The sequence below is a fragment of the Scatophagus argus genome, chromosome 22 (assembly GCF_020382885.2).
Source record: "Scatophagus argus isolate fScaArg1 chromosome 22, fScaArg1.pri, whole genome shotgun sequence".
Classification (NCBI taxonomy): Eukaryota; Metazoa; Chordata; class Actinopteri; family Scatophagidae; genus Scatophagus; species Scatophagus argus.
This window is the reverse complement of record NC_058514.1, coordinates 6242346-6256821: the sequence shown is the minus strand read 5'-3', so window position 1 is coordinate 6256821 and position 14476 is coordinate 6242346. Positions and strand designations below refer to the sequence as shown.

General features: G+C 42.2%; 1 protein-coding gene across 5 annotated transcripts in view; it reads left to right on the top strand.

Annotated features, from left to right (window-relative positions):
• anks1b (ankyrin repeat and sterile alpha motif domain containing 1B) overlaps positions 1-14476 on the top strand; it is a 188813-nt gene that overhangs the window by 94275 nt on the left and 80062 nt on the right. For all 5 annotated transcript variants that reach the window (XM_046378605.1, XM_046378604.1, XM_046378603.1 and 2 more), the window contains one exon: positions 3063-3219. In XM_046378605.1, the coding sequence (XP_046234561.1) occupies positions 3063-3219 (157 nt within the window). The remainder of the gene's footprint in view (positions 1-3062; positions 3220-14476) is intronic.

The window sequence follows — 14476 nt, the reverse complement described above, 5'->3', positions numbered from 1 at the left end:
AATCTCCATTAACTCTTAATGGCAGTCTAATTGAGTGCTGATGGAGATAGAAAAGGGAGGGGGAAAGACAAGAAGGGGGGTTTTAGTTTGTGGGCCTTTTAATAAAGCGCAGTGTAAAATAAGCCTGAGATTGAGCGCAGAGGGTGTAAGTGAGAGAAATCATCAAGGGACTGATTGCTCTGTCAGCCAGAATGATTAATTGGTTTTGAGTGTGCTCTGTGTGTGTGATTGATGGCCTGGTGCAGTCTGGGTAATGTAGTAGCAGATGATGACAGAGAGAGTAATGGCTGTTGAATGACAAAAGGAGGTCGGGAGAAGACGACGGAGGGGAAAAGACGGAGTTGGAGGGTTGAGAAGTATACGTGGTGCAGGGTTAGGAACAGGCGTAGGCACACCCACAGCTTATCGCCATGGTGACAAGTTTAATGCTGATCCCATTAGGAAGGGTATAACTGGGGGCAGGTTGCCAAGTGACACTCCAGAAATGATGATGGAGTGTTGCGTTATGGGGAAAAAAAAGCCAGACATCCAGAGGCTGCGTAGCTGGAAAGAAATGTTTTGTCTCTTTGGCCGAAATGACGCTCGTCTCTGTAACCTTTTCCACTGCTTCACATCACTCAGTCTTGTTTTTCATTCTTTCTGGGTACACATCTGCCTCAGAGATAAGGGACCTTTTGGTCTTCAGCTCTCTCTCTCTCTCTCTGAGCCCTTCGGGGCTCAACCTTTTCACCAATCCTGCAACAATCTGAAATTCTCTTCGAATACCCGAAGAGAACACTGTTATGCAAAGGTTCCACAGAAACGCTTTCTTACTCTGAATTTGTCACCTCCAGATGAAGAGTTGCTTTCAAAATGTCCCTGTTGGTGTAAGCTTCACAAACAAAATGTGCAACAGCATGTATTTAAAAAAAAAAGAGTAAAGCCAGAACATCCTTTTTGTTAAATCTAATAACACACAATCCTATCAAGGGTAACAGCAAGTGCGTTTTTTCTGGTGGGATTTATAACCTTTTTTTTGGGTGAGAGCTATAGCTGGAGACAGAAAATGGAGGATGATGTGAAGCAAAGGATGAAGGGTGGACAGAAGTCAGGCCTGTAGAGCTTTGTGGACTTGCTGTGTCTGATCCCACAGAGGTTGTAGAGATCGGATCTGCAGAATCAAGTGGTGGCTGCTGTGTGAAGTGCTCATGGCAGCTGTTTGTCGAGGACCACTCCACAGTCATTAGTGGATGGCGGAGATTCCATGGAAAATGGATATAAACTCAGCTGAAAGTCAGTGCTGAAGAATCCCAGCCGCTTCCTCTTTTGAGACAAAGAGGTTTTCATCATCTTGGTTGAGAACATGATCAACATGTTGTCTACAAGCTGACATTTTGCTTGAACTCTGCAGAAGCAGTCCTGATGCTGGTTTAATATAAGTGCATAACATCATATGCCAGCAACTTGAAAAGGTCAGGCATTGAACCATTTACAAGTAACTCGAGTAGCACAACATTATTCGAGTTGTCAGTGTACTGCGGGGCATTGCTGTTGGCTCTGAAGGTGGTGTAAAGAGAGTAGATGGAGGTTTATAGAGAACTGGTATATATTAGTTAGCCCGTTTTAACCATCTGTTTACGCTCTGGTCACCATGATTTGAGTTTCAGTGGGCACTCAGACATGGTTTTCCCCTCTTACAGTTTCTTTTCTCTCTAGAAGATGAAAACAAATGTTGGCATGTTTTGTTTTGCTTCATCTTGTGTCACATGCTGGAAACCCCAGTGGTGGTGGACATGTTGGGACTGAAGCTCAGCTGAGGAATATTTCAAACAAAAACACCTCATTGTAAAATAATTTCATCAACTGGGAATGCTCAGCCGACAAGGTGAGACAAAGCAAATACTGTTTTGACTGTTGTTGTTGTTGTGTTCAAGGGAATTTTGTGTCTTGCTTCTCAGCAGTTGTTTTGCTGGGGTTTTTTTTTGTTTTTGTTTTAGTTGTTTCACACCATGTGTTGTGACCCTGAAGCCACTGCACTGTCTGAGGATGGATATTCACAACAGCCACCTCATTCAACAGCTAGCAAGATAATAAATTGAATTCAGGCCCTTGCAACTCATGTTTTAAGGTTCTAGATTCCAGAGCACATTTGAAAATGTTACAGGAGTTTGCAGTAGAGACATTTCCAACATATTTAAATATGTATATTATAATATATAAAACCCTGAAGCAAAAAATAGATTGACTGGTGTTTCCAAAATTGCAGCAATTCCAGTCTGCTGTTCATGAAAGGCACTTGGACACTTGACAGCAAGCAAATCAACATAAGATTACGTGTGATTTATTCTTAATCTTTGTCGGTCTCAACAGTTTTATAGCAGATGACGTTTTTTTTCTTTTTTCTTTTTAAGAAAAGCTTCAACAAACCCTCGCTGATCACAGTAATCACAGAGAACAGAACCTTAAAAGTCCTGAAGGGAGCCATTAAGGGACCCTACGAGAAACTCTTCAGGAAAGAAAAGAACAGAGAAACTTTTTCCCAACACTTTGTTTTCAATGTTTGCTTTGAACGTTGGCCTAAATCTTTCATGGTAATCCGGCTGTGTGGACTTGCTAGCCTTGAGCTGAACTGAGAGATTACTGAGGTGATGTGTTTGGTTGTTTTCTTTTTGCTTATGACGGTGCGCCTCAGGCACAGATGAACCACAGGACGCACGTTTGGCCCTGGAAAAGACACTCTTCACCACACCTTTGCAAGCCAGCATCAGATATCTGCTTCCTGCTTTGCTTTCGGGTTTTTCATTGCTGCACCGTCTCTCATACAGCTACTGAACTCGGCGAAAGGGCTCTTCGCTTTGCTTTCCAAACACTATTAATTAACATAATGCATCATTTATGGGCCTGTTGGAAGGGATAATAGGCTGGTATGGCTGCAGTTACTAATTAATAATGTAATTGATGGCATATTAGTGTTCTTTTAATATAGCAATGCTTGTAGTTCCTGCTGGAGTCAACTGAGCACACGCTGTCTGGTTCATGTGGTGTGTTTTAATGTTTCTCTCTCTGTGCTCTTCTTCTCCCAGGATTCAAAGCTTTCAGCAGAGATTGTCACCTCTCCATCCCTGGATGTTTTCCTGCCAGAGGACGAGGACAACCCGTACGAGTCCGTGACCACAGCCGTCACACGCAAACCCTGCTCGCTCGACATCAACCACCGGCTCAACTCCTGTCCACGAAATGGTAGGGCAGAGCGGAAGACTGCACATTCAGTTTGCAGTCGGTGTCGCTTCCTAAAACAGAGATGATGGAGTCATGAGTTTATAGTATTTATTTAGTTTGTTACTTGAGCCTTAGCCCGTTGAGATTACTAGCTTTACTGACATCAAAGTTGGAAACATTTGGGAAAAGAGAAAATCAGTGTTGGGTGCTCTTGCATGGATGATCTCGCTTAACAAGTCCTGCAAAACCTTCTTCATCAGGTTTTACTGCCAAGTTTTCAGTAAATGGAATATAAATTACAATTTTGTAGTTGGTAACCCAATCTATTGGATTATAATAAATGTAATCTAATTTCAGTTTAAAACAAACTTGGGAAATATTGTACCTTATACAACATGTATGCCAAAGCCCAAAACCGCAAAGAGTCAAAAACAAACTGACTGCATCAGTGCTTTCATTCTCTGATTCTCTTACACTATTTACTTCTTGTGGATCTTTGTACACACTTTGTTTTTGGTCCTTTAAGAAGTTTACTGAAAATATTTTGACAGTGGAACATATGGCGCCCTCCAGTTTTTCCATGTTTACTGTGTTCACGAACAAGAGCCCATATGAACGTCCCGCTGTTGTGATGATCACGACTGCAGGGGAAGACTTGAACCACCAAGCGTATTGTCTGTTTAACATTAACACGACTTTCATAGCAGTGAACAGGTGTGGAAAATGTGGGTGAGAGTGAGAGCAGCATTGTTATGTATACATGAATTTATGCCTCTAGCCTTGCTTGGGATTTATGTCTTTTGGCGACGTTGGGTGACATTAATACTGCATGCAGAAATCAGATGTTAGTCCCGTCTGGCTCACACATATATATATGTGTTGTTTTTCCTCCCCTTACCCCAGTGTTATTTACAGTTCTGAATACCTACTGTTCAGTATCTGTTCTGTTCTGTTCTGTATCAGTGGGGTTGTTTCGTTATGTAAAGTTCCCTCTGGACAGACACCTAAACACCTCATGAATATTCTCTTAAAAGGGAAACTCCTGTGATTTTACATATCAAAGTCTGTTTACAGGGGTGTACTACTGCCTGTGAAGAAAAAGCTGCATATAAAGCCTTTTGTGGCTCAAGAGGGAGCTGCGTGAAGGCCGACAGACTGCCACAAGCGATGTCACTGCAGTCAGTGGCGGCTGAGCTTGAAAACTGACAAAAAAAAGTCCTGTGAGTGTGGAGTTAGAAAGAAGTGAGTTTACCAGACCTCTGCAGCCTGCTTCTCATCTCTGCTTCGGGGTGGCAGCTCCGGACTGCATTAGCCACTGCTAGCATAACACACCAGAATCTTCAAGCTAAATGTAGACAGTGGATACATTGTCACTTTATCAGTCCAGTGTCGTATCGTTAACTGATATTGTTTGATGAAGGGCAGGCAGCATACAGCAGGTTTTTGAAATCATCTGCCTGGTGCTGAACTGAAATAGTAAAGAAAGAAAGAAAGATAGATACCTTATTGATCCCAATAGAAATTCAAGACCAAAAGCAATGAGCAGAAAGATGCTAAAGTGCTCATGTCATCTGGTAGTCATCTGCGCGCTCATCACTATGTGCACCGTTCAAATTGCATATTCACTGCTATACAAGGCTTCTTAGCTTAAATCCATTCAGAGCGATGAGTCCTGATATTTTACCACCCACCTCTTTACCTTCACCTCCACCTCTCAGTTTACTGCTGAGGTGGCTTTGGTTCACTGTTCCACTGGCATCCACACTGTTTTCAACCTGTTCTCAGTTTAGTGCGAGTTAATCCTCCAGTCTCGGACCTTTCAGTCTGTCCTTTTTCGTGTGTCTTATCAGTTGCTCGCTCCGCGGCAAAATACTTGAACACCCACGACAACAAACACCCACAATGTGCTCTTCCCTTTCACTCAGCTCCCATAGCGATGCTACACACTGCAGGTTGTCACGGCAACTGCATCACCAGCTGGTGAGTCACCTGTATGTTGCCATGGGAACTGCCTTCCTAGTGACACCCCGCTCCTTTACCAACCCCCCCCCCAACTTCCAGCGGTGGCTGAGAGAAGCTGCTGTAGAGGTTTATTTTGCGTGTGTGTGCTCACACGTGTGTTGTCCCGTGTTTGGCTGTTACATACTCGTCTGTGATTGGCTGAAGGACAGTTGAGAGTCGAACTACCAATATACAGTGTAGAGAGAGAGAGAGAGAGAGTGTGTGTGTGTGTGTCAAAGAGAGAAACCTGAGAGGTTAGCTGCTTTATGTCAAAGTGTCTTTTGGTGGAAAATTGCTCCACTGACGTAAGTGAGCAGTGTGGGTGTTCTGTTTGTTCTCAGCTCTGTAAACGCTGTTACCTGGCCAAATGAGAGCGAGAGAGAGAGAGACAGGACATGATGTGGCAGAGCCAAAGAGGCAGAAAAAACAAACAGAGAGACGGACATTAACGGGGAGAGGGCAGATTGTATGTTGAGTCGACAAAGTTGGAGGGTCGTCTCAGGCTAATCCCTCTACATGAATGTAAATCTGTGACGCAGCGGGAGGGAAAATCCTGGATTCCTGCTTTTGAGTCCAGTCACATGTTAGGCTAATTGGACATGGCTGTGAGTCACTCTCTTCATCTGCCTTTGAGAGGAGGGATATGATGATGAAGGAACACAGAGAAAGGGGGACTGAAATGACAGGGAAAGGGACAAGAGAAGCCCTGAGAGAGTGTTGATGCATTACACTGCAAAAAGTATGTCTTGATAAGTCAGCTCTCTTTTTTTTGAGTGTTTAAAAAAAAAATCTCTCTGCATATGTCAAGTGGGATGAGCTAATTTATTTTCCAGTACATCTGGTGCCTTTTTCTTGCTGCTCAGTTCAGATGAAACTTAAGTGACACTCAGGATGTTGCAGCAACAATACACATCACAGAAGTTACAGATGAAGGGTTAAGAATAAGAATAGAAAGTTGAATATACTCGCTAAGGTTGTTACCATGCAACTGACAGCCCCACTGCGCCGAGACCATATCAAGTCGAAAGGGGTGAATAGAAATTGGAAATAATTATAGAGTTTGTGCAAAGTTGTCCACTGCTAATGAAAGATGCCAAGAAATAAGTGTAGCCCGAATTATGTGAAAGTTGTAAAGTAAAGATGACTGCAATATGCTGCTATTACAAACCCAAAGAAATGTTTATTTGTGAAGAAAATAAAAGTGTGACTTGCCTTTTTTTTAACACATTGGAATTAGTTTCAAGGTTGGCTGACAACACAGCAGTGTGGTCTTAATGAAGTCTCAGTCCTGCGTGGGCCCACGCTGGTTGGGTCTGGACTGTAATGACTTCAGTGGCTTCATGATTGAGCTCTTGTAGTCCCTGCCACCAAATTACATTTCATTTTCATGCAGACCTGCTGAATAATAAAGCACATGTCCTGCTGCTTTCGTGATGCTGAAATTGACAGACGTTTCACATTGTGTCTAGTTGTCATTTTGTCTCCATATAGGAATTGTTAAATAAGCCACAAAATGCAAAGGTGAGATATTATTTTTTAAGATGCGTGTTTTACCACGAAATAGCTGACAAAGGATCTGTTTCAGAAAGTGTGAGAGTTGATCTGGAGTTGTATACCACCCCACAAAGCATCCCAGCAGAGGATCAGCTGATAATCATGAGATGACCAAAGGCAGGGAGATCAGTTCAGAGATAACAATATTAAAATAGGCGATTTAAAGGGGAGGGGGGGGGGTATTAAAATTAATTAATAAATAACACAGACTCGTCCTCAGTTTCCTTTTAGACTTGGGTCAGGATTTGTCTGAAGGCTGATGGATTTTAGAATGAAATGTTACAAATAAAGTTAAATGAAACTGTGATAAGATTCATGATATCAGTACCAGACGTGGTTGGTGCACAGTCATGATTTTCAAGTAGCCCACCTCCATCGCTGCCCCTTCTCCAAGTTTGGACCGCCGTACGGCCTTGAAACAAAAGACCATCAAGGTGTTTCTTGAAACGAGTGAAAACACATGTTAAACTCACCTCAACAGAAGTTGTTTATGGGAAGACAAAAGAAACTGTTTATGGATGCTGAACGAGGGACTGGAGGATGTGCCGACTGATATCCGCCTGTCCTGTGCTGCTGGCCAGTTGTCTGCTGCAGCCTCACAGTTGAGGAGGCTACAGCACTCTGAATCCCCAGGCAATCAGGGCGGCTTTATCAAAATCCATCTGGTGACTGCCAGTCAGCGCAGCCTCTACAGAAACACCAGGGACCTGTTGTTAGTGCAAGTGCCACCCCAAACAACTTCCTGCTTCCTCATGTCTTAGATGTCTCTCTCCACCTTGTTCTCTTTTTTTTTTGTTTTACTTTTGTCGTTCTTTTCCTTTTGTCTTCCGACAGCTGTTGTCCTGAGATTTTTCCGCAGTCTGTTAGAAGCGCCGTCCCTTTTTCGACGCCATTCTGTTCACGAAAGATCGCATGGGAATGTTATGCGTGGTATCCCATCGCACCATATGTCTTCTCGCACGACAACTGTCGTCTTTGACAGTGAATAAATGGAATTTCGAATGCAAAGTACACTGAGTGCAGACTTGTGTGCATAATCCTACTACTCAATGAGTCCTAAGGCAGTCATTTTGTACTATAATCAGGATTATACTCATTGTATTAGATAGATTCTCTTCTGGTGGAGTTTCATTTGTTACAAATGAGGGAATATCTGCTGCAACACTTGGCTGCCGATGGATTTTGGATGCACGTGTCATGCGTCTCATTTATTCTACATGCGCGCAGCTTGTGACAAAACCCCCGTATGCTAACCTTCAAGGAACCAAGGACAAAGCTCTGGTTTAGTTTGACATGCAAGCAGGTGATGCAGTGGTTGTCCACACGGATGGACGCAGGGACGTGAACACGATATCTCAGGAAAGGTCACAATTCAAGGTCACATGTGATGTCCTTCCTTTTCTTGTGAATGTGATATTTCAGGAGCGCCTGGAGGGAATTTCTGTGCATTGGGCACAAATGTCATCTTGGACTCAACAGTGAACTTATTCGAATGTGGTGGCCAACACTAATTGGACCTCATTAAACACATATTTAGTTATTATTCTGAAAAAAATTCACAGAAAGGTTAAGATGATGAAATGATGACATTTTATACCCGGGTCAACTTCACTGTTAATAATTAAAAAAACACTTTTTTGTCCCTTAATCAGCACCATAACCCAGGAACAGAAGGACAGATCGTGACCATATTTCACATTTGCTCAGATACTGAATTGGTGACACCAATCTTGGGTATCCACCAAACTGTGCTGACTGTGTAGATCTTCTGTGCTGCCAAGATGTGTGTGTAGCATCCACATTTTCAAATTTGCAGCTTCTTTGCACCAACATTAAATATTTGAAGCTTTGGCTACCGTTACGGCCTTATTGACTACGAGTGTGAAAACATAGAAGGCATTTAACTGTTTTCTGATTCTCTCATTGAACTCACACCCTGATAGGCGTGCAGCAGGACACGAACAACAAAGTCAAATCAATCTTGTTTATATAACCCTATAGAACTTGTTCTCAGGGGGCTTCACAGTCTGTACAGTAAATTACATCCTCTATTCTTACACCTTTGGCTCAGATGAGGAGCAAGCGATTTCACATAGCACATTGAGTGCCCAAGGCAGGCTGCCCCTGAGTGCTGAATAGTACTTTCAGTCAAATTTTACTGTCAGAACTTCTTCACGGGTTTATAGTAAAGCAGTACTGCACATTTATTTCTTATGAACAATAACAAGAGCTAATAATAAAGCAACATAAATAAACTGAAGCACAGAGGCATGCGAGGCTGCAATCCTAGTTTCTATTAGAAACAGAATCCTTAACAAATAACTCGCTATTTCTAGTTCTGAAGCCACACAGACAGTAGATCTGCCGTTATATCACGACACCACAAAAGGTTTGAACCGTCGGTGCTGACAGCCAGATCGCGGCAACGCAAAAGCGTTGCAGGTGAAATGTGTTGTGGAGATGCGAAGCGGGCGGCGGTGAGGTGAGGAGTGGTGAGCAGGGACCTTCAGGCGAAGCCCCGCAGCTTCCAGTCACGTATGGAGCAGACGGAAAGCGTTGAGCGTTGCCAAGCGGCTGGGGCAGAAGTGCTTTTCCGTTTTCTGCTATCGAACACACTCCTCCTGAGATAAACACACACTTGTCTCCAGCTGGTAAACAAGCCACTGCTGACGTGTGCATCATGAAACTACAAACCCGTGTGTGTGTGTCCTCTGCAACACTTCAAAAGTCCCACATTTTGACAAAATACACAGGAGGTAATCTTGTGTGGCGACCTTCACTAGTCTTATTCTCAGTTTTCTGTTATTCACTGGACATTTTTTGTGCTGATGGCATTTTGGCCGTGTGATGAATTTGCAAGTCGACACCTTTGTATCTCGGTTCATGCGCTGCTGCTTAACATAACACCTTGATGTACATTTGCTGAACATTTTTGCATGTCCGGAGCTTCTGATGTGGACTGTTTTACCTTTCATATTTAGCCAAATTCTGTTTCATTAACTCCCACCTGGATTGTGTCAGGGAAAGAGGCAGCAGTGCTTCATCTGTGAATGAGTTCAGATTAGCCAGTTGTAGGTCAGCACACTGCCGCGCTGCCACCAGTAAGGTTTATGAATAAAGGCCTCGGTCGTTGGGGTCTTACACCGCCTCCTGTAGTACCTTCCACCCTGGGTTCTCTCGGATGGATAAAGCTGTGACGTTGCTGCGTTTTGCCTCATTTATCCCACTTAGGCTCAGAGTGTCTAATGGCAGCAAGTAGTCACTCGAGGGCTTTGCCATTAAAAAGGGTCGAGGCCCATTGACTTGTTTAAAGAGAGGCAATCGAGTGTCTTCATCTTTGACAGCCAAAAGAAATCAGTGTTTTGAAGTGATTTTTATGTGCTCACACAGACGTATGTTGTCTTGTTTTCAGATTTGGTTTAGTTTGTTAGTTTTCCAAGCTTTAAACACTTTCTTTGTTTGGCTTTTTTCGGTAATATAGTAGTTTCTGTTCCATCTGTCAGCCATTTTATGATGTTGGAGTAAAGAGAAGTTTAAAATATGTCTTCTTCAAGGTTAGTGTGTTCTGTGTGTGGACAATAATGCACAACTTTGGACACACAGATGATACATGTTAGTGGGTCGATTCATTGTTGGTTTTGGTCTTCTGGATTTGTTGACTACAAGAAAAATGAAGAATATTACCAACCTTATCCTCTTTCTTTGCACATATTTCCCTGCTCACAGCAGCGAAGTGTAATTCTTTCACACTAAAAATAGTCTCTATTTAGGTTCACCTGGTGTATATGTAGTATTTAGACTCTTCACATTCCCTGCATGTGTTGAGTAAAACTGATCTTCTCATACAGTCGCAAACTCTGGCTGGCATCTAAAATGAAAATTCATTAAATAAACTGAGAACAAGCACGATGTCCTCGCTGTTCATCATTTTGTAACAGTGTTTGAGATGGTGAGTTGAGAACTAAGAGACAACATGTGAGGGCAGCTGTACACACACTCTCACACACACACACACACACACACAGAGAGCTTCAGTATACATATGAAATGACTGTTGTCAGAGTGGCACAGAGGCAGAACTGACGGTCTGAAGAACATGTCTGACGTTGACAGTTTTTGTCTCGTTAGGCGGTTAGGAAGAGGACAGCTGATCTGAACGTTCATTTAGACACACTCCTCCTCTGCGCTCTGCTGCATGCCTGCATTAACAATCTGTGCATGTTGAACATACACAGAGATAATGTTTGTGCACATCCAGCCTCTGTCATATGTTGTACCACACACACACACACTCTGTATGTTTTAACCAAATCCTGTGAAACCTGTTAAAGTGTTTCAACGTTTCACGTTTTCACAGATGATATTTCTCACACACACCTGAAGCTAAACATATGCATACAAACTGTTCAGTCTAACACCCTTCAGTTATTACTTCTATATATATATATATGTGTGTGTGTGTATATTTTTCTTAAAACCCTCCTATGTTAGTATTAGTTTAATACAAAAGCATAAATTTGTTGATGATGATCATTTAGCCTACAATGTGTGTTTAATATGCAGTTAAGTGCAGTTAACCTGCCAAGATGAGCCTTGCTGGGTTTAAACGCTCAACACTGCATATGTACACCTTCTATACCTTGGACTTCTAAATACCCTGCTGTACTGTCATACCTTGATACTACCAAAGCCTACTACACGCTCATGTATGTGTTGTGGACATGCACCCTTTATACACACACACACACACATGTGCACACATTCCCCTTTGGCACCTTTGGCAATGAGGACAGAGTGTGTTTCCCAGGAGTGAGCTCAAGGCAGATCTAAAGGAAGCACACACACACACACACACACACACACACACACCTCACATCCATCATCAAAGCCTCAGTGTTGACAGGCTTATTTACTCAATAGGACAAAACCTCAATATCTATTTATATTTGTATATGCCTCTGTTGCATCCTCCCTTTCTTTTCCCCTTCCCTCATTCTTTCAGTTTTTATTTTATCTATTTACGCCCACATTTAATCATCGATTCAGCTCGAGGCAGCTCTTTCTGATGTGCGTCTATTTGTGTACGTGTGTGTCTCTGCAGCAGTGTGTACTTGCACAACCCCTAAATAAAATCCACAGACTACCTCTGCCTCTGCATTTGCGCACACACACACACACATTAAGAGACACATGTGTTGATAGATGCGAGAGCAAGCTGTGAAGCTGTGTCACTTTCCCTGAAGGACTGATGTGGGGGGGGTGTGTGGGTGTGATTGTGTGTCCCTGCGTCAGCAGCCAGACTGTTGAAATTCAACAAATATATGATGGAAGATGGTGGCAAATTCTGAAGCGGTTTTAGACTGCCATGAAGATTAAACTGCAAGGATTTCAAGTTTGAAGTTGCAGCTGAAAGATCATCTGCTAAAAACATATGAAGATTTAGTTAAGTTTGAATGAAGTATTTTGGGGGCTCAGATTTAGTATTTAAAGGACGCTCCTAGACTGTTGAGTCATGAAATATGTCAACTGAAATACATCTTAGCAGTTCTTGGCCTGTCTTATCTTGTCTCTATCATGCTAGTATGAGTTATGGCTAATGAAGTTTACATAGCACACACCAGGTATATTTCCACACTTCTGACCATAATTCTCCACCTTGTTTTCCAGTAAGAAATGCGTCGCCTCTCAGTAAATTTGCACGGCGTGCAAAAACGTATTTTTAATCTTCATTTTTATAGCTGTTTATTGATTTTACTCAATAACTACAGTACATTTACCTTGCTTTTTTTATATATAATATAAAAGGGACATGCAGAGGGCGGCACCCTCTTTTGGCCAGCCGCCACTGGCTGATGGATTGTGACTGCTAGTGTTTTCTCAAGGTTTTGCTTACATCTGCAACAAACCTTTCTGCTCTCTGTTGTAAAGAGGATTTGCTCTTCAGCTGCTATTTTTCTGCACGAATGGATCTTTTATTCACTTAGTTGCAGAAGTGAATCAGAGTGATAGCTTCCAATGTCCTTGCACTAAATTACCCAGAAAACACCTTGAAATTAACTGTAGTTAAAATGTTCCTTAATGGACTTTTAAATGTATATTCATGCGCTTCACAAACGCCTATCAGCGCCAGCCGTCCAAATGCTGCGGAGCGGAGAGCAAAGCAGTTTGAATCTTCTTTGCTTGGAAAGTGAAAAAAGGCTGTGAAGTCATTGACACAAGCAAAGATGGAATCAAACATGGATTTTCTCTTTAGCAATTCAGATGTAATGATCCAACAACAACAAACAAGCTGAACAAGATGTTATTAATGTTATTAAAAGTTTGGAAAAGTGTGGTGTCAGCAGAAATGGACAGAAATTAAATTCTGTTGAACCCACCAACCAACACCAGCATCCTCAGTATTTTTTTCTGGAGACTTTTCTAACCTGGCAAGTTTATTTTTTACATTTAAGTTCTGTATTTTGCACCCAGTATTTTTTCCAGACGCATGCAGTATTTCTCATTATTTTGAATGATTACCCAAAGATTACTTAACTGATTACTTACTGTTTTTTTTCTAATGGTTTTCTTAAAAACTGGGAACATTCAGGGCTTTTGCACATGATGACTAAAACATAGTTTGCCAGGCCCAAACAAGTGCTGATTCTGTCCAGTTTTATCAAATAATATAAGCGAAAGCTAGAAAAGGGAAGCCACAATAAACCTTTTCTTTGTCCAGAGCCGTTCCAGCATGATGATATTTGATCACAAGGTTGTCTGGTGCCCTTTGTCACTTATTTTGTTGATTTAAATGTTGTCTTTGATCATTGCGAGGCTCCACTTGTAGAGTTCATCTGTACTTACGAGATAACTCCTCTTTTAAAAATGAAAATCCTCCTGAGCATCCTAAACATCCTTCTAAACTGAATGCAAAGATGCTCCCATCTAATTAAATAACAGGAAACCATAACGCTGTTTGTCTCATTATCCAAAACATCATCAGCGTTACCACTTATTTCCTGCGTCGCTTTGTTCTTTTTGAATAAGTGAGGATGATTTGTGGGAGTCGTGAAAAATCACACATTCAAAGTTGAAACAACCGGTAGTACTGTTTTATTTCCAGTCCAGGATTTCAAATGTGATCATGCATGTAGGGCTTCTTTAAGCAACAAACTCCAGTGACGTCAGTGTGTGTGTGTGTGTGTGTGTGTGTGCGCACGCTTTGTCAGCAGTGTTTGAGGTAAGGTGTGTTGGTCTGTGTTTTGTGTCTCCTACAGTCGATTAAGACAGATGCTTTCTCCCTTTGAAATTTAATTTGGGCTACCTCAGCACTTCCCTCTCCTCTTCTTATTTTCTTCTTCTGCTGCTTTTTTGCTGCCTCTCTGTTAAACGATCATACACAGGGGAAATTAGCTCTGACTCTCCGCTCTCCACTCGGCCACACACACACACACACACACATACACTCTCTTGTTGTGTGTGTGTGTGTGACAAGCTGAGACAGACATCAAACTGCAGTGGGCAGCTGTCATATTTTCCTGCTGTGAGCCAGGGTTTATAAAAGTTTATAAAATTCGCTCTCCTCTCGTCTCACTCATGCTAACGCATCTCTGTGGTCATCTTTGCACCATTTATGTGCAGTTTTTGGGTTAAACCCTCAGTGTGTAACATAAGTGAGTTGACTGGTGCAACGTAACAGTAAGCTTAATCAGCATTGTGGGAACTCGTTTGGCAAAAGCTTGAC